Here is a 24,377-nt window from a genome sequence, read left to right as displayed (position 1 = left end):
GGTGATATCAATACTTACAAAACGTATTTAGCTTGGGGCCCCTCAGCCCCATTAATGGTGACTTTGATCATATATGTATTTGTTTTGTTCTCTTTTATATCTATAGATATATATCTGTATATAAACGTGTATATATATATATATATATATATATATATATATATATATATATATATATATATATATATATATATATATATATATATATATATATATATATATATATATATATATATATATATATATATATATATATATATATAAAATGTATATAGTTTTATTTATATATATATATATATATATATATATATATATATATATATATATATAAAATGTATATAGTTTTATATATATATATATATATATATATATATATATATATATATATATATATATATATATATAGGCAGTGATTAAGGCACCTTTAAGCAGTTGTAAGAGTGTTTGCGTGTAGGTAAGCACTGCTAACATCTGGTTACAGTTTCTTATACTGATGTAGCTTCTCAATTGCTTAACCTGTGTAGGCATTGCTTAGCCACGTGCAAACAGGCTTAAACCCACTTACTGTTGCTTAAAAGTGCTTACTTCTGCTTACCCCCGTGCTAATTTCTTTAAAAAAATGAAAAAGGGTTGATAGGATAGTGGTGAAAAAGTATAGCAAAGAGAGAAAGACAGTAGGGAAAATAGCTAGGGATGTGCAGGACGGGTTTATGGAAGTTCCATAGCTGTCCATTTCTTCTACAGCAACAGCTGTGCATATACACTGAATTTGGAGATTGATTTGGACACTGAAACCCCTGAGAGAGGAGTGAGGACAACAATAATATGTTGTGAAGCCAATTAGACCAGATTACATGTATCCAGTGGACACGTGTGCGAAATGGACAGCTATGTATGGGGCGAGATTTTTTTGGGATCAGATTGCCCTTTTTTTTTCCGGTGAGAGTGGGATGTTGGGGAGGGATAGTAGGTATATATGGGGAGGTAGGTTGGGTAGGATAACAGACGAGAGACAAGACAGCATACAGGGGTGGTATATGACATGTGGGGAGTAAACACCTTGATGGGGAGGGGTTTTGGAAATCGGAAGCCCATGAGCCCCATAGTGGATACAGTGGGACTGAGGACCCCACCCATGTGCAGTCACCACTGCACCTTCACAGCCTCAAAGGTGGCTGTGGTGGGGGCTGAGTAGGAGGGCCAGGCTGACCCTCTAGTTGTGACACACGGCCCTCAAGCTGACGTAGCAGATCTCCAAACTCCCAGCGTTACTACGCTATTCACCACAGCCAGGACCTGGCGACATGTGACAGTGTCCTGTCCACGCCCACTCCCAGGTGGGGGTGAGCCCCATCCCCTGAGGCGGTTCCACCCAAAGGTGGTGGAGGACCAGCGGATGAGGACGTCCCAGAGTGGACCCCAGGCATGCTGATGCATAGTGCCACGGCCAGCTGAAGTGGGACAGGTGGGTCCGCTGAGACCAGCCTTCCCAAACATGCTGTGGTGTTCAAATTTACAACATATGTGGGAAAGTAATAGTCAACACATTCCAGGATTAGGTATAACAGCATGCATAGATATTCCCATTAACTTGAAAGACCAGCTATAGAACAGTTGCATAGCAAACAGATCACATGCATATAGGGAACCGGGATCTGTACAGATGCTCGACTGCATCTTTCACCGAATCCCAAATTGGTGAGCATACTTGCGCAAAAGTGCTGTTCACCGAAGCAGCAGTTTCGCGTAAGTATGTTTGTTGTTCCGGTCATGCTACAGTGTGGTAAGGGAAAATTCCCTTTTCCCCAATGTAGTGCGACCTCGGAGTCAGAATATTAAAGTGGGGTGGGGGTGCAGGGGTGCTTGCACCACTGCATTCAAGTAGATTTTGTGTTTTTTTTTTTTTTTTTAACATACTTTAACAAAAGCGCTTTTTTTTAGTGTGTTCGGTGGTAATGGATTCGGGCTTTTGATCTTTCGATCAAAAGTCCTAGATCCATGGAACCACAGTGGCCTTTACAACAGCATGCAGGTACATTGATGGCAGCATGCCACCAATGTGGGTGTATTTCAACATGGCACATGCATTGGAACAAATTTAAGTATTTATCTAACAGTAGGACATATGTCCCAACAATAGAATTAATGGAGCACATTCCAATTGAGTTGTGTATTTAGTTTATTGCTGCAGATATGGTGGGGGGGAGAAAGATGTCAATTAACAACTAGTATAGTCCTGTCGTTCTCCTTACTTTCCTAGTCAGTGCTGTGATCTGTACCTTACAGGTTTTAGTACACAACCCTCTGGCCTTACTTTGGACAGTTGTATGGATGTATACAATTATATACATGAAATGAGTTTTAACTGCAGTATACACCTCTTATCTGGTGTACCTGTGGAGGTATTGTATGTTAACACTACTGTTTCTACACATATTCCCAGATTCCAGGTTGATGTTATACACATACCTGTCCATCTCTTATTGCACACACTCTGGGCATGTCTTGACAACATGCAGGTGAACCGGGACATATTTTGACTATTGCCCTCCTAAACCTTTGGTGATTTGTACAATGACAGGTTTGTTTTCATTGACATTTTCCAAATATATACAGGCCTGACAGTCAGTTATATGATATTAAATGTTGCCTACATGTCAAAGATTAGCACACTGATATGCCAGGGGGACAGGGTAACAGCCGGCAGATATGGGCCAATTTACTGGACATTCTCGACAATTCTGTACATTTGTGAGGTATGATTCTGCATATCACTTACTACCAATCGCAGGATTCAAACCATGGCTGTCTCTACTAAAAATAAAACAGTCTCCATCACAGTTGAGTGTGCTATATAGATATTGCTGTGTATCTCTTTGATTTCTGTCTATAAGTCTCCTGTGGTTTTGCAATCTGAACTTGTAATTACTACACTTATACAGGATTTCCTAGACAGTTTTATTATGTAGCACAGTGTGGGTCACAGTGATGAGTAATACCTTATTATTCAGAGCAACTGCAACACTAACAATGCCATACAATACCAGAGTAAACAGTACCAGTACAGGATATCAATCTTTTAATTCTAGGCACAGTTTTCGTATCATACTGACCTGTGCGGGCAATGTTTGTTAGCACTACTTGAATGTTGCCACACATATTACCAGATTCCACATTAGTATTATGCACATATGTCTCACTGTGTTACTGCACACACTCTGGTCACAGCTTCACAACATTGGGATGGAGATGGGACATACTTGGCTTATTACTCTCATAACATTTTGTGGAGTTGCTAGAGTGACAGATTTGTTCTTATAGATGTCTGACAAACAGTTTTATTTCTTATTTGCTGCCAAAGAAAGTCCAAGAAACAAGTGTAGAATAGCTACACATACTGGTGAACCAACACGAGATTAAATCCAGTAACAAAAGGCAAAGCACGACCATCCATATAAAAAAGGGTTTATTACATCAAACTTTCGAGTTGAAACTCTTTTTCTTGAAAAAGAGTTTCAACTCGAAAGCTTGATGTAATAAACCCTGTTTTATTTGCTGCCTAAACGTCTGGGATCATCCCACTGATTTGACAGGGGGGACAGGGTGACAGGCAGCAGATATAGGCCAATTTACTGGACATTCTGGACATAACTGAACAGTTGTGGGATATGATTTTGCATACAGCCTACTACCACTCCCAGGATTTCAGTTCACGTCTCAGTTGAGTGTGCTATTTGGATTATGTCTGTCTTTTCACTGTTTTCTGTATAAGTCTCTCTCAGTTGTACTATGTGACCTCATGTGATTACAACAGTCATATACAGACATTGCTGCACATTTTATTTATGTAGCGTAGTGTGGGTAACAGTGCTTAATACAACAGTACTATTAAGAGATTGCAACTCTACATTACCATATGATACCAGAGTAAACACATGCAGGCTAGCAGTTAGACCTTTATTGTCAGGCTATTATGCTTTTATTTACATACAATATATATGAGACTGTAACTGCCATATTCTCTGGTGTATGCAGTACATGCCTTAAACAATACATGTTTTATGCATGCAATTAACTTACTACTACATTTAGATTTATTTCCTATGACAGTACATGCAAGAGTATTACTAACCTCCTTCGCATCGCAACTGCTGCAGTCTACAGGCATGGGCTTCCTGGTTCACAGCCCACTCAACTGCCACTGTGAAAGACATAAGAGGAATATTTAGCCACACCTATCCATAATATACATGAACTGGCAATTATTAAACAGGTAGTGGCCTGATACTTACACATGGCTGGCACATCTCCCGTTCTCCTAGCCTCTTGGATTCACTGATCCAACAGATCCCCCTTTCTCCACTTCAGGTCAGCATAGTGATGCCTGACCTGCTCACCAGTTCGGGGTATGCCAGTGGCACTGGCGAGAGCACGAGTGAGATGGTCCCAGGCTTCCTCTTTGTATTGGTAACCCTGGTACTGGCCCTGCAGCAGTCTCTGGTCAGGTTCTTTCACAAGGAGTCCTGCCATGACTCTGGACTCCTGGATGCCCCAGCACTGTGCGTAAAAGTGCCCACCCTCTCCTATACCAGTCATCATAGTGCCTACAGGAGGAAGCCGCAGCCAGTTATGAGATGTATTCCTGCCTCTTGGGTTTAAATAGGGCCAATTTCTGGCAGTTTGCTGTGATTGGACAGTTTTGAAAATGATAAACTATGGGGAAACATGCTTTCCTGAAGTTGGCATTGCTTAAAGGGGTATACCAATGGGCAAAATGAGTTAGCTGGCCTACACATTGCTTACGCCTAGTAAGCCTGGCTGTGCAATGCTTAGTGTTGCTTAATTTTTAATTTGCATACTATTTGCTTGGCATTGATTTATTATTCATTACATGTTATATATGTGTTTGGTATCCATGATTCATGTGTATGTACACTGTATGGGGTCCTTGTGTTTATTAGAGGATTTCAGCACTTTATTACAATGACACCTCACATCTGGGCTTAATGCAGTACTCCATTTCACATATTTATATTATATAGTAGGTTATACAACATAAAACTGTATATCGATTCCTTTCACATGTTCAATTTGATTTTCCTATAATGAGGATATGTCTGGTGATACCTCAATCCTATGTACTGCTGTGATGGCTTAGTGGTTAACTACTGTGACTGTAGTGTACAGGGTCCTGGTTCAAGATCTGCAAAGGCTGTTTATTTTGTTTCTGGCCAGAAAAGCGGCTGTTGCATACAGAGTGATTAAGGCACTTTTAAGCAATTGTAAGCGGGTTTGCGCAATGGTAAGCAGTGATAACCTTCGGTTAAATATGCTTACAGAGAGTTAGCTTTAATATTGCTTAACCTGTGTGTGCATTGCTTACCCCCACACAAACGGGCTTAAACCCACTTACCATTGCTTAAATATGCTTACTCTTGCTTAATAGTGCTTACTCCCGCTTTCCACCATACTGATTTAGACAGTAATGTAAAATGTTTTTTTGGAAGGTGGTGGATATGAAAACTCTGTGGATTTATCATTCATTACACGTTGTACCGTCGATTTGTATCCCTGATTCATGTGTACATATACTGTATGGGGCACTTGTGATTATCTGTGGATTTTACAACATTATGACAATGACACCTCACATCTGCATTTAATGCAGTACTCCATTTCACAAATATGTTATTTAGTAGGTTATGCAACAAAAAATATTGTTCATAAAGTGATTTGACATAGAAAATGGAATGTAATGGTGTGGGACTCGAACCGGGAATGACTGCTCACAAGGCAAATGCTCTGCCCACTACACTATTGCAGTACTGCTTCATTTGCATATATCTTGATTGTTATCCTAGTGTGTGATTTAAGCTGCAATAAACATAGTTAAGCAATGGGCAAACCCGCGCACCTACAGTTAAATTTTATCTGTTTGATTAAAAAAAGAAGCTTGTTTATATTTTATATATTAACTATCACTCTTATAAACTTGGGGGGATGTTGCTGGGGGCATGCGAACACCTATGAGCGGTCTCACTCATTTTTATTCCTAAACTGCTGTTCTTGATTGCAGGAGCATGTATATTCTGTGAGCTCTGCTCTCAGAAACACCCCCTGCACCCGTGCATGCTCCATGTCCGTGTAGGAGCTCAGGCAGCATGCATTCATTAATATGCCTGACGCGCTGTCATTTTGCTCCTAAACGTTCGCTTCCGTGCAGGACTAAGCTAGTCCTGTACAGAAATATAGTGAATCCAGGGGCTAGTCTACTCAATTCTGATGATACATTATGCAAATAACCTTTTCCATTGTTTTTCCACAAAAATAAAGTAAAGTTATGGGTCTTTATGACTCTGCATCTGTCAGGTTCCCCTATCCCTTAAATATGGGTTGAACAAGTGCATGTCTCCAATTTTAAGTTATGGATCTCTGCGACTCTGGGTTTGTCCTGTTCCCTGTCCCTTCAATATGCATTGAACAAGTGCATGTCTCCAATCTTACATTATAGCTGTCTGCGACTCTGGGTTTCTCCTATTTCTCTCTCCCTTAAACATGGGTTGAACACGTGCACATCTCCAATCTTAAGTTATGAGTCTCTGTGACTCTGAGTTTGTGCTGTTCCTCTATCCCTTAAATATGGGTTGCACACATGCACATCTCCAATCTTGAGGAATCATACTTTAACGACCCAGGGCAGATAGCCTAGTATGAACCTATGAACCTATGATACTGTCATTCCATGCCAAAGTATTCTCAGGTTATTGTTTCTAATTGTGCTTCATCCCTGTACTTTGTGTCCAATGTGCGTATTTATTTTTCAATGTAATTTAATTTAATTTCAGCATCAAAGTTAACGGGATATTATTAGCAAAATTTCTCACCACCTTTGTGCAACCAAAACTGTTCTGAATAACATTTTGTAAATGTATTTAATGTATTTATTTGTTGTGTTGGAGAATATATTTTACATTCTACACAATTTGTTAGTTTGTAGGTTTTCAGTCCTGCCACATCGTGTGTGTGTGTATATATATATATATATATATATATAGATGGATATACTGTAGATGTATATAATTTTCTATTATAGGTTCATAAGATCATAGGTTGATACTAGGCTATTGGCCCAGATCCATTTATAAGTCTAGCTAAGAATTTCACCCATGTTCTCTCTACGTCAACACCTGTTTCACCTGTCCAACAGGGACACAGTTGGGATCCCAGGGGTATATTTTCTGTTTCCTATCTAGTCATCCAGGTTCCGTTTAAAGAGGGCTAGAGAGGTACTCTGCTTAACATTGAGTAGAAGTCTATTCCACAGATTGGGGGGGGGGGGGTCTTTGGGACACAAATCTATCCCGCCAACAAGTTCTATTAATGTTACAGACCAGGTTAAGGCCTTGCTTTTGAGTTGCATGAGTGGAGCTTGTCTTATGGGTATGCAGGAACTCCGTCAAGGCTGGGTCTGAAATGGCCTTGTATGCCAGACACAGGTCACCTCTGAGCAGTCTGTATGAGACTGAGTAGAGGGACAGGGGTTTTAGCCTGTCTGTATAGGCTAGGTGTTTGAGACCCCGGATTTTCCTGGTCAGGAACCTCTGTTGTTTCTCAAACTGCTGCATGTGCTTGTCAAGGTACATGCCAAAGGGGGCATTATACTTGATAATGGGTCTGATAAGGGAGGAGTACAGAGATGTTTTGACCAACTTATTCCTGGGTGAAACACCCTTATTTATGAGGTGAGCCATATAGAAAGCCTTCTGTACAACAGAGGCAATGTCATGGTCAAAAGTCAGGTTGCTATCAACCTGTGCGCCTAAGTCCTTCACAACTGATTGCATGCTTAATACATTGTTATTAATCTGATAATTAGTAGGGATGATTCTGCAAAGAGGATAATGATGCATTTCTTGGCATTCAGTTTGAGGCCATACTTCTGACAGCAGTCATTAGTTTGGGTAAGGCCCTCTTGGAGGATGTTCACATCACTAGGGGAATTTAAGACAGCACCCAGCTTGCAGTCATCTGCAAACCTGGACAGCCACAGACCACTGGTTTTGGCTTGCACCTCAGAAAATTATATCCCAATCAGAAGAGGCCCCAAGACCGATCCTTGGGATACACCGCTCGTTATTGGTCTACTAGAGGTGGCTTTACCTACTTTGACTGAGTGGGTTCGATCAGTGAGCCAGTTAGCTACCCATCTGGTAACATACAGGTTGATGCCTAGCTGGGAGAGTTTATCTATTATGCCCAAGTGAGGAATAGAGTCAAAGGCTTTAGCGAGGTCAGTGTAGGTGCTGTGCACCGTCTTCCCCTCATCCATGTCTTTGGTGACTGTTTCAAAGAAGTTGACCAAGTTTAACAGGCATAATCTCCCTTTGACAAAATAAAACTGTGTGGGGTCAAGCTTTTGGAAGTTGCCAATGTCCTTGTTTATAAGGTCCATGATGATGCGTTCCATGGCCTTGCAGATCAAGCTAGTTAGGCTGATGGGCCTATAATTGCCTGGGTCAGTGGAAGCTCCACCTTTGTGTAGAGGGATGACAGCTGCTATCTACCATTCAGCTGGGATGAAGCTGGTGCTCAGGCTTTGGTTGACTAGGGTGTCTAATGGAACTGAGAGCTCATGCCTGAGTTCATGCAGGATGCAGCCAGGGATGTTATCAGGTCCCATGGAGACTATACTTTTTGCCTTTGAGAGGGCAGGTGCTGGGGATGTCCTGGTTTACTGATGGGGACAGGGGGGTGAAGTTTTCACTGAACCTGTCTGCCAGCAGGTTGGCTATATCTGTGGCGTTTGTGTATTATGCGCAATATGTATATGCTCAGAACACATTATTGATTACATTTAGAGGTAGTTACACAAATGAGGGTGTGGATAACAGAGTAGGACAGTACAGTAATGTGATGCAGGCTAGTCAGCACCCAGATGTACTAAAAGTATAATTCCACATTGTAGGATAACAGCAGAACTGTTTGTATTGTTGAGAAAGTGAAATGACAGAAAACTATGTATACAGTGTATGAATGTTGTACTACCTGGCATAATATTATTGTACTCCATAATAAGTCACTATGGCTATATTACCCTTTAATGTTTAACTGACCCTCAGCATTATGTCAGACATTTGCGTAGACCTAAAATGTGACATCAACACACTGACCATACCTTGTGTGTACTGTTGCGGACATTTGCCAAGGTGATGGCAGTCCCATCCTTGGACTGAGACAACATGTCCTTGTTTTCATTTGAAGCATTCAGGTTTTGGGTGTAGCACTGTAGGGCTTATCATCAGTGCATAGCAATGAGAGCAATCACCAGAGGTGACATACTGAGTGAGAACACTGTTCTATCACTGACATGAGATATGCAGTCACAGCAATGAGAGCAGTCACCAGAGGTGACATAATGAGTGGGAACACTGTTCTGTCACTGGAAAGAGATATGCAGTCACGGCAATGAGAGCAGTCACCAGAGGTGACATAATGAGTGGGAACACTGTTGTGTCACTGGCATGATATCTGCAGTCTAGCTGTCTAGACAATACACTTTGTGTCAGTAGAATATTTCTCATTCAGGCCTGGGGTGTGTTTGTATGGTTTGGGTCATCCAGAAGTGTACTGGCAGGCCTTATGTAAATGTTGTTGCTCACTCATGTCCTGCTAAGTCTTCCAAGATGACAGTACTGCATCTGTATAAGTTTTTAGGTTTGGTTACTTCTCTGTACTAAACACTGTGTTATGTGATGCTATCATGTGACCGATGTGCAGACATGATTAATAGGTCTGTGAACTGCGATATGCATTATCAGATATGTATCATATCTGAAATTTATAGACATTCAAAAATACCTAGAATTTCAAGTCTGTCAGTAACACACGAAGAGGATGTTATTTTCAAACCGTACGAATATAAATGTAGATTGTGTTACATACATGCATGCATACATACATACATAGAAAAGTAGCTATTTGTCAAAATATAGGGTTATAGATGGCATGAGATTTTTGGTTGCAGCACTTACTTTGTACTGCCTTAGTAAAAGAACCCCTGTAATTCCCTACTATAATATACTAGGAATGGTACTGAAAAGTATATGGTGAAATATATAGACTGCATTTGCTTCAGCTTTCAAATGCTAACCAGTGTAAATTAACTGTACTTCAGCCAAACATTCAGGAAAGATGTGAAAGTTGAAAACATTTTACCACAATGAATGATAGAAAAAAAGTGAGAAAAGAAAACCAGTAGGATGGAATCACTAGTAGACAAATAGTTATGGTGTGATTTCTGAAGGACAACATACAGCATCAGCTAATGAGAAAATACTTTTAGAGCAGTGATTAGATTCAGTTTGAAAGCTGCATGACATTTTTAGAGAAAAGATGCAAAATATTTTATTATTTTAGAATATTTGGACATTTGTTAGTCAACATGTTTCTTTGCAAGGCACAACTGTCCAAAGCAATGCTTTGCTGTAAAATGAGGGAAATATGTATGACTATAAAAGTGCACCTATATCACACACACACACACACACACACACACACACACACACACACACACACACACACACACACACACACAAGCAACACTAATAACACACTGTATGAAAAATAATTGATAGTGGAGGGAAAAACATTTGTAGCAACAAGCATGAAAAATACTATTGCCTAGGCTTGAATACTTATTTGCAAAAGCAAGTACATAGTAAAGTAGCTATCACTTCATTGCTAAAGAGGCTCCAGGTCTATGTGTGACAAGAAGATAGCATCTCTAGCTGAGTAAAATCCAGTCATTCAGCTAATCTTATTGCTCATAGGTTCATAGGTTCATACTAGGCTATCTGCCCTAGGGCATTTACAAGCCTAGCCAGAGTTGTTTGGCTTACGCCCCCTTTGAATTGAGTTTATTGTGCCCTTTTTAAGGTTACATTACTGTGCCTCTGTCCAGCAGTGACACAGAAGTAATCCCAGGGGTAAACCTACGATCACCCATCCACTCGTCAAGATTCTTCTTGAAGATGGTCAGTGAGGGGCTCTGTCTAACATGGACTGGGATTCTATTCCAGAGTGAGGGGAGCCTCTGGGTTATGAATCTGTCCCTCCAGCATGTCCTGTTTATTTCTGTGCTGAGGTTTAAGTCCCTCGAGCGCGTAGCTCTAAGGGATTTGGATTTACTGAGGTGAAGTATGTCCATTAATTCCAGGTTGGACATAGCTTTATACGTCAGGCATAGGTCGCCTCTAAGTAGGCGGTATGCAACTGAGTAGAGCTGGAGTTTCTTTAACCGAGCAGCGTATGGCATCTGTTTGAGCCCTTTAATCCTCTTTGTGAGGTACTTTTGGGGTCATGAGTGGGGGAAGGAAAATACAAAAGGACAAACTGCAGCTGCAAGTTCTAAGCATTTCCTCTAAAACCCCCTACTGAGAGTTTGTGTAATCTGACCTACAGTATGCTAAAAAGGCTATTTGAAAACCTTGCCTCTAGCTGAACATGTGACTTACAGAGTACTAAAATGTAAACAAACTCCTCTAGAAAAAAATCTGAGCCAGTGCCCCTTTAATTTAAGTGTATATTTTCTTTCCATCATCATACATTTTTTCTTCTTTTTTTCTTTTTCTGGTTCTTTTTTTTCCACTTTATTCAAAATTATGTGTAATAACAATACTAACTAATTATACAATAATATTTTTATAGATAGTTTTAGGGTTCTTGTACACAGACAGGACTAAAGCGATCTTTGTTAACAATAGGTTATGAAAATAGAATATGATTTCTGCAATTGATTTTTTGCATGCAAAGTGTATATGTATATATTTATATATATATTTTTGATTGCCAAATGGACTAAGGCTGATGTATTTCCAGCCATGTAGTATATTGTCTTGGATAAAATCAGTTCACAGACTTAATAATCTGGTTAAATAAGAGGTACCACATCATTACAAATTTTATTTAAAGTACATAAGGGTTATATTATTATGTCAGCTACTAGGGCAGGACCAACTCAAATGTCACACTGATGGGGGAAGGGATGTGAATTTAACTTACGTACCAATAACACCTTGTTTTACAGCACAATAAACCACTCCCTTGCCTGATAAAAAGTATATATATATATTTAGAAAGCTTGTGAGGAAACTATTACTCTATTTTTGTTTTACTTGGATCATTTGTCTGTGTACTTAATAAAGGATTTTCAACTGGAAACAGACTGCCTGCCTTGCTTAGATTACTTTCGAATACTTAATAATTTTGTACAATATTTCAAATTATATATTTTTTATTATTTTTTTTTTACTTGAGTTTAAGTTCACAACTTCTGCTACTATTGTATGATCTGATTAATGTACAGTGATTAACTAGAGATATATGGACTGAAAATCTTCCACACAAAGAAGTTTCTTACACTGTTTTGTTTTTGTACCCACTATACTTGTTTAGTGGGTAGTTTGAGACTTCGGGGATACCATGGAGATTACTTGTTTTTTTTTTTTTTTTGTTCTTTTTTAATAAATTGAAAAGTGGCACTTAGTTTTGTAGATTCTCTCAGCAGCTTTGAAATCAGCACAGAGTAGATGCAGAATGCTCACCACCTTGTAGCTCGACTAAAACAAGCAAGTACCACAAAACGAAAGTAAAACAGAAACACTGGAATTAACCAGTCAGCCCCTCTCCCTAAGCTCTTAGCCAAACACCCTATGCTAGACCAGTTCCATTAAATTTACTTACCCCCCACTAAGTGCAGGTAGGCCTCAGCCAACACAAGATGGCGTAGCGGGAAATGCAAAAAACACAGGAATCACACAAACAGATGAGGATACAGCAAAACCTGTAAGCAGACTATGCTAAAGATATTTGAACTCTGTTAAGGTCGGTTTAACAAAGGAGAACAGATACACACTTAAATATAACAGCAGAACAGTGCATACTCTGTTAATTAAACAGTTTAACAGTAAAACAGTGAAAAATACAGTGCAGTTGTAATACAAGTTAATAAAACAGCACAGTAATCAAATACAAGTGCAGTATAAGTCAGAATAAATTGAAAAAATGGCACCTAGTTTTGTAGATTCTCTCAGCAGCTTTGAAATCAGCACAGGGTAGATGCAGAATGCTCACCACCTTGAAGTCTCAAAACTTCGATATTCTGGTCTTGGCCGTTTGAAGTTTGAAACTTCGAGCTTTAAAAGTAGATCCATATACATACACACACACACACACACACACACATATATATATATATATATATATATATATATATATAGATATAGATATAGATACATAGGTATAGATGTGTGTGTGCGTGTATAACATTTGATTATGACAAACACACTTTTTTTTGCTGAGGTTTTAGCTTTGAAGACCTGAAAGGAGTATATTCCATTGGCATTTATGTATGGGAGTCTCACACATCATGTATGTATCATTATTTTCATTGGCACGATACCAACATTCACTTTCACACAGTGGAATACTGTTATTGAAGAAATGGCTGGGACCAGTGCAGCTCAGTTGGTGAATAAATCCACCTGTTATGATTTAGTGTTATAGTAAACTTTCCCAAAAAACAAAGATATGCTGCTGTGATAGGGACTGTCTCACACAGCTTAGTTTCCTCTTTCCTGGCTACCCTTTGGAAGTTAAAGGCTTATTGCCAGCACCCTGTATAGACTGTCTATCTCTGATAGCAAAATGACATGCATAGTCAGATGTCTTTATCGCTGTTTTTCATTTATAGCCCTTCTTACTCCACTCCCACTGTTGCATAAATCATGCCTATTTAATTTGCTTTGTTGTAGAATATTTTTTGTAACATTTCTGAGGAGCATTACTGTTAAGCCATTTATTTTTTGACTTCCATTCTTGGTCAACTCTGATGTCTGCTTAATATTTCTGTAGATGTTTAAAAGGATAAAATGTTACCATCTTTTAATGTGTTAGATTTTTAGTATATTGCCAGCAAAATATTTCTGTTTATTCATAATGTACAGCTGACTAAGCCCAATTCAGATACTCTGAAAAATACTTTGCATGATAATTGTTTTAGAATGGGGGCACAAGTGTTTCTCGCTCTGTGTTGAAGTAGGTTGAGACCTGCTTCAAGTATTCCAGGATAGGCTGTGTAGTTGAAATTTGGCCTATTCTTGATTACTTGTACCAGGAAGCAGCCAGAAGCACATTCCAAAAAAAGAAGCCCTGAAGACAAGGAAACTTCATTACACTAAATACTACAGGTTTCATTTTTATTAACTTTTGCAGATGCATTCAGACAACAGAAGTTAGTGCTTTGCTAATGCTCATATAACAGTGCTGTCCATTTATGTGACCTGTGTAATTTTTGCTAATAATCCAAGCAAAAAACGCAAATAAGTTTTTACAGTGGAACTGTATACATTGTGAGTTTCCCTGTTTGAAAAAACTGCAGTGTCCTATAGGTTTTTTAACTCTGTTAACCAATATATTCTCTTTTTAGGTGTATGTACTAAAACGACCGCATGTGGATGAGTTTCTCCAGAGGATGGGGGAGCTCTTTGAGTGTATACTCTTCACAGCCAGCTTAGCCAAGGTTTGTCAGTTGCATACTTCCACTTATGTTTTTATAACCCATGAATGTTGATTGACAACTATATTTATTTAGGCTGTGAATATAAAACTTGTTCCTCTGCTGTTGCTGTCTTAATTCTCCTTTTTTCTGTTTCTTTGTCTGCCAGTGTATGCTTTATCTGCTATTGCATGGGTAAGTGTTCCCATGGTAACATCAGCATATGGGCTTGTCTCATAATGTGGCCTCCATGAGTCACTCATGATGCCTGTATGAAAGGCTTGTAAGTTACCATGGCTGTAGTGGGAATCTGGAGTTAGCATTACATAAGGCTATATGTCTGTGCAATAGGGCATGGAATAGAAATGAAAGTGTTTTGTACAGTTTGCTTTTTAGTTAAGGTTAGAAATAACAGTAGTCCTTTGTTGTAACAAACCAGATGGAAAAAAAATACATTTGTTTTATACCATAATGCACCTATTAATCTATTCCATTATTGCTACTATTGCTAGCATTTAAAGAGCTAGTGTTCTGGTTGTTACAGTGAGGGAGTAGTGTACATAGTGATTTTATTGCATAGAAAATTGTTCAGTATGTGTGGAAGCTGTTGCTGTGACAGGCGGTTTAGCACAAGGTTTATACCTGTGCCTGAATAGAGAAAGCTACAGCTAACCACATGTTGCATCTCTGCACGCTATTTTGTGCCTGTTTGAATGCAAAGACAGTTTCAGTTTTGTAGGTATTTTTGTAGAGCACAGTAACTCTACATTAATATTTTGCAACATTTAGTAGTTTGCCTTTGTTGTACAGTGTTTGCAAACATCATACAAGTTACATAACTGCATTGTGATGTAGAGATATTTTCATTATCCATTTTAAGCTAGTTATTGTTAGTATATTTTAGGATTTATACTTTATATTCATTTTTGCAGTGCATCTGGAAGAAAAAGAAATGCAGATTATGTTACCAGAGGTTTACATCGATATACAATTTTCAGCATTTATTATTAAAGACAAGGGGTTAATTATTTTGTTTAAAAAGTTTACTTTGCATTATGTAACTCTGTCTACAGTGAAGAGCTTGTTATCTAATATTTTCTATTTCTCTGTAGTTTTCCCTATCTTTTTAAAATATTAACATTATTTGTAATCGGTGACATTTGTAGCCTTAAAAGTAACAAGTATTTTAAAAGGCTGTTGAGTTAATTACTTATGCAATTAGAAGTTGTATGAGCAGTACTTAATTGCAGTTTTGTAAGTAAATTCTGTAGCAGTTACCCTGCATCGTTCTTTTTCCCCCTCTTATATTCCTAAGTATGCAGACCCAGTGGCTGATTTGCTGGATCGATGGGGTGTATTCCGTGCTCGACTCTTTAGGGAATCATGTGTTTTCCATAGAGGAAATTATGTCAAGGACCTTAGTCGATTAGGAAGAGAGCTGAACAAGGTCATTATTGTGGATAATTCTCCTGCATCTTACATCTTCCATCCAGAAAATGCGGTAAGTATTCTGTATTGTTTTGCTTTTTAAGTCATATTCTTTATACACAGTGTACTCTAAAAGCAGTTTCTCACTACTTTAGGAAAAATTATTAGAGGTTTGCACTTAACATCGGACATATCCTGATGAGTTTCACTGCTTATAGGTTCATAGGGAAGTAATAGGCTAACTGCTCTAACAGACCATTTTAAGCCTAGCCATTTTCCGTTTTTGGGTTCGAAATAACCTATTCCATTTGGTTATAGATTGGCCTTACCCATCCCATGGTCGATAATTATATAATAGTCCTAATGAGAGTAACTGGGATCATACCATAGATAATTTTAGAGGACCTGTGCATGGGATAAAGCTTTTATGAGATGCGTCTTTCCATTAGTATTACAGGGAGCAGTCCTGGGCTAAATATTTCATTTCCCATCCATAGATCTTAATTGCACTTGAAAATAGACAGGGATGAATTTTGTTTTATGTGGCTGAGGAGTCTGTTCCATAGCAGCAGTATTGTCTGTGAAATTTACCCGACTCTCTAAATAGTTCCATTGATGCTGCAGAAGAGATTTTGATCCCTAGACCAAGTATTTCTGATGCCATTTGACTTGCTGATGTGCAATAAATCCATGTCTAATGGGATGGAGGATGCCTTGTCTGCCAGACACAGGTCACCACTTAGCAGTCTGTAGAATAATGAGTGTATTGACTGAGCTTTGAGTCAGTCCATGTAGGACATGTTGTTTAGGCCTTGTACCCTTTTAATTAGTTATCTCTGTGGGCGTTCCAGTTATTGCATGTATTTGGACAGATACATACCAAAGGAGCTTACCTCTTAACTGTACAGATTTTCCAGAATGTCCAGATTTTTGCTGCATATTTTTTATCTGTTTTTCATAAAGTTGTGTTTTTTCTGGCAAATCCTTAGCAAGTCATTAAAGATTGAAGTCAGAAAGTAATGTCAGACATTTCAATCTCATACTTCATACCCTTCAGAAAATTCATGCTAATACAAAACCTGATGTTCTTCATGTTTCACTGTTGCAGTTATTACATTTGGGTTATCTGCTTGCAGGTAGCCCTCAGTCGGCCTGATTAACAAAGTCTTGGGTCCTGCGTCGGTTGCTGTCCCTTCTTCCATGACGTCAGGTCATCAGGGGTATAAAACATGCAGTCGACACCATTACATCAGTCTTTCTTGACATGCGGTGCCCGAAGCAGAAGCAGTTCGCAAGTGGCGGTCCAGCCGACTCCTGAAATTTTCGTTTTCGAATTTCAGAACCGAAGTCTTCAACTAAAGCTAAGTACCCCGTTGGGGAAACTTTTTCTTGCTCCTTACCGATGTCAGTAAAAGTTAATAATTGCATTACTTGTGGAAAGCAAATACCTCATAAAGATTTTCATTCGTACTGTATTCCTTGCCTAGGCCCTGACCACGACGTACCTTGCTGTCCGTTTTGTGCTTTATTTAATCAGCACACTATCTGTTGTCGGTATATTTTCACCTGTAAATATTTCGGTTCTCATTTTAATTATCCAGAAATGTCATCGGTTAGCCATCCAACTACCGGGATTCAAAAAAAATGCAAAGATAAAGACAGAGACAGGTCGCCAAGGTCCAAAACTGCCGACGATGCTTCTCCTAAGCCAGTCGCCAGTTCGCCGGTATGCAGTGAGGCGCTTTCACAGCCCCTGATACCTGCTACTTCTGATTCGCAGGCCTCTACTGAGACCCATTCGGAGTCCGATATACCGCGAGATGCTTCAACTATGGAACCCGCAGATGTCTCTACCTTGGATGGGTCCAGAGCCGCTGTGCAGGCCTGTGGACTTTTATATTAAACCGACGCCTCCTTCTTTACTTAGGCCTAAATCTCGATCCATGTCTAAAAAAACCGACACCCAGGCCACATGCTCAGGTCTCTATACCTAAAAAACAAATGATAAGAATAGCTGAAGATCTAATAACTCTAATCAAGGGTAGCCAACTCCACCCCCCCCCCTTCTAAGAGGCCTAGGATTGAAGTTGATTCTGAATCTTCTGATTAGGATTCTGTTTTTTCTGACTCTTCTAATGATCTGGATTTGCCCTTACCTACTTATGAGGATTCTGATGCAAAGGACTCTATTCCCTCTGCTTCCCCTCCTGAGAATTTTTCTTTTGGGGAAACCTTACATACTCTAAGGGAGCATTTCCACTGGGAAAGCCAGGATTTTTCTGATTCAGAAAAGAGGCTTAGGGATTTCCTTCTCCTACCTCAGCATAGGCCTTTAGCTATTCCTCCTGTACTAGACATTGCTAATGATGCTTTCTTGGAATCTAGTTTGGCCCCTGATTCCCTGCCTCCTGCTCCCAGAAAACCTGACAGATACTACAGGGTCTCCGAGTCCCACAAGTTCCTTTTCAAAAATCCTATTGCAGATCCAGAGACTATTACACAGGGGCCCAAAGGCATTAAGGCTTCTACTGCTAAAAATCCTACCCCTTCCGATAGAGACTCCAGGGGGCTGGATAGATGGGGTAAGAAGGTTTACACTTCTGCAACCTTGGCCATTAGGGCTTTAAACTGCCATTTTCATATGTTAAAATATCAGCAACATGTTATTGGACTGCTTAAACAGAAAATGATGTTGATTCCTGACTGTGCGGAAAATAAAGAATTACAGGATTTAATGCATTCTGCCGAACAAGTTGGAAAACATACTTTGCAATGTGGTTTTGATTCATTTGAGGCCTCTTGCAGGGCTACTGTTACTGGGTCTGTAATCAGAAGGCATGCTTGGATTAAGGAGCAATCTTTGCCTGATCATGTTAAAGCTAAATTGTTGGATGCTCCTTTAAATCAGGACCACCTGTTTGGCAACAAGGCTGAGGAAGTTCTTAAAAAGATGGAAAATAAAGCTAAATCTATGCAAACTATTAAAGATTTTTTTACAAGTTCAGCCTCCTAGATTTAGTAGGCACTGGCCCTCTAAGAATTGGTCCTTTCCAGCCCCTTCCAGGTCTTCTCAAGCCAAACCCAGACACAGCAAAAACCCCAGGTTTCAGTCCCAGGGGACTCACAGAACTAAGCAGTGGGGGGCCTCCACTTCCAAGACTGGGAATAATAAGACTCCCCCTATGGTAAACTGTATGAGTGACTTCATTTTAAAATTTCCAAGCACTTATCATCTGACTGCCCCTTTGGGGGGAGAGATTGCTCTTCAAGCAAAGAATTGGGAACTCATTACCCAGGACAAATGGGTTTTAAGTATAGTGTCCCAGGGATACAGATTTCACTTCCACACATTGCCAACACCAAGTAGGTGGCCGGACCTACCCCCAAATCAGTGGGCAGAGGCCCAAAAACAAGTACTTTCTCTCTTAAGCATGGGGGCTATTCAGCTGGTACCAAAAGAGGAAAAGGGACAAGGTTTCTACTCAAGACTTTTCCTGGTTCCCAGAAAAGACGATTCATGGTGTCCTATCCTGGACCTGTCTACTGTAAACACCTTTTTGGAGATTCCAAAATTCAAGATGCTGACTCTTCACCAATTACTTCCTATGCTAGGCAAAGATGCCTGGTTGGCAACATTAGATTTAAAAGAAGCATACCCGCACATCCCAATTAGGGAATCTTGCAGAAGATACCTATGCTTCAAAGCAGGCTACATGCATTATCAGTTCTCTGCACTGCCCTTTGGCTTATCTACTGCGCCTAGGGTATTCACAAAGTGCCTAGCTCTAGTTATTGCATTTTGCAGGCAAAGAAATATTCAAATATACCCATACCTGGACGATTGTCTAATTCAGGCAGAAAGCCAGGACATACTTTTGAATCATCTGGCCTTTGTAAAAAGGGTTCTAACTTGTCTGGGGTACACCATAAACAAAAAGAAATCACACCTGGCACCCTGTCAACAAATTGTATTCCTGGGAGCAAGATTGAATACAACTTCCCAGATGGCTTACTTCATGCCAGAAAAGCAAATTCATTTGACAACCTACTTCAAACAAGTGGCCACAAAAACCCTGCTATCTGCAAAACAAATACTGCAAGCCTTGGGGTTCATGGCCTCCTGCATTCTTCTAATTCCATATGCAAGACTGCATATGAGGAAACTACTGTGGTATCTAAAAAGCCTATGGTGTCAACATTCTCAAGACCTAGAAACAATGATTCCTATCATATCTTGCCTACTTCTAGAGTTCCTTTGGTGGGCAGAGGCCTGCCACCATAACAAGAGACTACCTTTCATACCACCCCCTGCCACCCAAACCCTAGCAACAGATGCATCAGACTATGCATGGGGGGCTCACATGGCAGGGAATTGCACTCAGGGCAAATGGAACCCAAGTCAAATGCACCTGCATATCAATCAAAAAGATATGTTAGCTGTACAGAATGCTCTGACAGCCTTCAAGGACCACATTCTTCCAGGACAACTAATGGTAAAGACGGACAACACCACTGTTGTGGTACATAAACAAGCAGGGGGGCACACATTCTTACCCCCTCTGCAGACTAGCCATGGCATTGTGGAACACAGCCTTGAGCTACCAAGTGCACCTACAAGCTCAATTCCTGCCAGGAAAATTAAATACACTGGCAGACGGCCTAAGCAGAAACCTCATGGACCCACATGAGTGGAAACTGGAACCATGGATTTTCAACATGTTGACAAGCACACGGGGGAGCCCAGATGTAGACCTGTTTGCCTCTCCGCAGAACTACCAGTTGGACAAACTTTGCACAAGGACTCCCCACAAACAAGCCTGGAAAGTGGATGCTCTGTCCTTCAGTCAGTCTATGCCTTCCCCCCTCTGCCTTTGCTGTCCAAAGTACTACCAAAAATCAAACAGGACAAACCAAGGATAATTTTGATTGCTCCAGACTGACCGTGCCAACACTGGTACCCCCTCCTGCACAGTGTATCATGATTATCTCCATGGCACTTGCCTCAGACTCCTTTCCTGCTGTCTCAGCAGGAGAACCAGATTCTGCACCCTTAGCTTCCAACACTGAACCTTGCAGTCTGGCTAATTGCTTAATCTCTCCTTTACCATCCCTCAGCAAACCTGTGATGGGTATCATTTTAGAGGCAAGGAGGCCTAGTACTAGAAAATCTTATGCTGAAAAATGGAAAAGATTCTGTGCCTGGAACCAGTCTCAAGGCATGAGCACAACAGCGCCCAATTTACCTCAGATTTTACAGTACTTAACTGAGATGCTTCACAAGGGCCTGTCTTTTTCCTCCATTAAGATCCACGCCTCAGCCATTTCAGCTCATTATAACACAGAACCCTCCCCTCTTCTCTCATCCACTGCTCAAGCAGTTCCTCAGAGGGGCCAAAAATTTGAGACCACCCAGGAGAGCTCCAACCCCATCTTGGGACCTTAACTTTGTCTTGGGGAAACTCACTCTACCTCCTTTCGAGCCAGCTGCTACTGCAGACTTAAAATTTCTTTCTTGGAAAACAGCTTTCCTTTTAGCAATCACTTCAGCTAGAAGGGTATCTGAATTACAGGCCCTTATGGCAGTGGAGCCTTTCATCATCTTTCATGCGGACAGGGTGTCCCTCAGAACCAATCCATCCTTCATGCCCAAGGTGGTATCCAGTGTGGCTCTTAATCAGTCCATTCATTTGCCAACCTTCTTTCCCAATCCACAGAATAAAGGGGAATAGATTATGCATTCCTTAGATGCAGTATCCATTCCCCTTCATTCTGTGGATACTGCATTCCTTAGATGTGCACAGACAACTTAGATTCTACTTGGACAGGACTAAACTTCAAAGGAAATCTGAACAACTGCTGGTGGCATTTGCTGCAGGGGCAGAGGGGAAGGCTATTTCAAAGCAAACCATTTCTAAATGGATAAGCCATTGCATTCATTTCTGCTATAAGCACCATGGAAAACCTATCCCCCAAGGGATCAGACCTCACTCCACCAGGGCTGCATCTACCTCTACAGCCTTTCTCAGAGGCGTCCCTACCAGGGACATCCTAGAAGCTGCTACCTGGAGTTCTGTATATACTTTCACCAAGCATTATCATTTGCCAGTTTTCTCTAAATCCAGAGCTGGCTTTGCCACTGCAGTCTTGCCGGGCCTTATAGTGGGCCCTAATGCTATCTAAATTCCTCCTCCCAACCATAGCTTTGGGAATCTACCCAAATGTAATGACTGCAACAGTGAAACACGAAGAACATAGTACAGTTGTGTACACTTACCATAAAAGTAGATGTTTGAGTGTATTCACTGTTGCAGTCCTGGTTACCCTCCCTCCCTCCAGCCCCCTAACTTCTTTTGGCTATACCTCTACTTTCCTTTACTATGCTTAAAAGCCTTTTTGGTGTACTTGCTTTTTTGTTGGAGGTATATCTTTGTGCTTTTATGTTTAATTGCTTCCCATTAGGGGGCACCTGACATCTGGGGCAAGAAAAATTGATGTAATGGCATCGGCTGCATGTTTTATATCCCTGACGACTGACGTCATGGAAGAAGGGACAACAACTGATGTAGGATCCAAGACTTTGTTAATCAGGCCGACTGAGGGCTACCTGCAAGCAGATAACCCCAATGTAATGACTGCAACAGTGAATACACTTGAACAGCTACATTTATGGTAAGTGTACACAACTGTACTTTATTCTATCAACCTTCTAAGTTTGTAACAGTAATATTTAAAAAAAAGTCCCTATTTGTGGGCCTTTGTCCTCCGTTATTTATGGCTTTGTCCAAATTTCTTGCTCTAAGAGGCTGAGAGATATGCAAAGAAGACATTATATTCAATGAGTGGCTTAATGAGGGCTGAGTAAAGGGGGGGGGGGGGCAGTGACATCCCTAGATTTAGACATAATCCCATTAGATGTGCAATATAGAAGGACTTTCTTACAAAAATAGACATGTATTGGTAAAACGTTAGGTCATTGTCCACAGAAGTTTCCAAATCCCGAAAAACTGGGTCAACTCTTAGGGGGTGTATTGTCAATGTTGTAGTTCCCTGAGGTAGATGACTTCCCAAAGGAAGGCTGGAGCCATCGTTCTTATGGCAATCAGTGTCTCTACCTTAGGGGATGGCTAGTCCAGTGACATATGAGATGTCATCACTGATCCTTGTAATCTGAGCAGATGACCAGTGACGCTACTAGTTTCCACCAGAGGTTGCACACACAAGGTTTACACACAACCTCCACCAGAAGAATAAAACTGAATGTCAGATACTTCATCTTATCCTGACCATTCAGCCCTAACAGCATTTCAAGTCCATTCCTGAACTGATGTCACCACTGACACAGACAAGCACCCTGTCTGTAGATTCATGATTACAGAGTGAACGACATTTCTTTGATGTACAAAACTTTGAATGTTTATCACTGAAAGCCACTTTTAGTGACCAGTAGAATAAGCTTTCTTGCAGGGTCGGGGGTGGGCTTCCAACTCCCATATCCCCTAACTTATATAGCAACTCCATGGTTGCATTACAGTGGAAAATAGTGAAAAAAAATCTAATGATCTCTGAAAGCAGCATTCAGGCAAATCACCATCAAAAGTGTCTCATGTTCTCACCAACTGTCCACCAGGCCAACAGCAATATGAATATTTTACAGAGGTTGGAGAATAACCTCTGCTAAAAATTGACCTTAACTGAGATGATGTTGCTGAAGATGTCCTTCATGGATGCATCTGCAGTCATAACAAATGGGTTGTCCTGTCGTCAGGCAGCCCTTCGGTCGGCCGGATTCCAAAGTCTGGGTCCGGCCCCGGCTGATGTCGCGCTTCACCCGACGTCATCTCTGCTGGTCTTCGGGTATAAAGGCATCAGCCGACGCCATTTTCCTCAGTCTTTCTTGCCGCGTGGCCAAGCAGAAGCTGTTCGCAGGTGCCGGTCGGTCAGATCCAGAGATTACTACTACCGAATACTACTTCGAAGACTTCTAAAAAGCTAAGTACCCCGTTGGGGACTCTTTCTTGCCTCAGCTGATGTCAGAAAAAGTCAATAACTGTTTAACTTGTGGGAAACAAATACCTCATAAAGATTTCCACTCTTACTGTTTGCCTTGCTTAGGCCCAGACCACGGCGTAGCAGCCTGTTCGCCTGTGCTTCCTTCAACCGACGAGCGGCTTAGGCGTCAGTCGGAGTTTGCTGAACAGTTTTTCGGCTCAGATTTTGCGTACATTATGCCGTCGGATCCTCCGACTACCCAAATTGTTAAAAAACGCAAAGAAAAAGACCGACACTCGCGGTCCGCGGTTTCGGCCGAAACCACGGTTAAGCAAGCCGCGAGTGTCTCGGTTTCGGTCGAAACCGAGAAAACTGGTCAATCTGCAGCCGAATCCATGACTACTAC

At 40.6% G+C, this 24,377-nt stretch overlaps 1 protein-coding gene across 3 annotated transcripts in view; it reads left to right on the top strand.

Moving 5' to 3' along the window:
- CTDSPL (CTD small phosphatase like) overlaps positions 1-24,377 on the top strand; it is a 1,248,266-nt gene that overhangs the window by 999,778 nt on the left and 224,111 nt on the right. For all 3 annotated transcript variants that reach the window (XM_044066860.1, XM_044066861.1, XR_006364219.1), the window contains 2 exons: positions 14,486-14,578; positions 15,870-16,055. In XM_044066860.1, the coding sequence (XP_043922795.1) occupies positions 14,486-14,578; positions 15,870-16,055 (279 nt within the window). The remainder of the gene's footprint in view (positions 1-14,485; positions 14,579-15,869; positions 16,056-24,377) is intronic.

The sequence above is a fragment of the Protopterus annectens genome, chromosome 3.part1 (assembly GCF_019279795.1).
Source record: "Protopterus annectens isolate FY-2018-M chromosome 3.part1, PAN1.0, whole genome shotgun sequence".
NCBI classification, from domain to species: Eukaryota; Metazoa; Chordata; order Ceratodontiformes; family Protopteridae; genus Protopterus; species Protopterus annectens.
The sequence above is the reverse complement of the archived record's forward strand: the minus strand, read 5'-3'. Positions and strand labels throughout refer to the sequence as shown.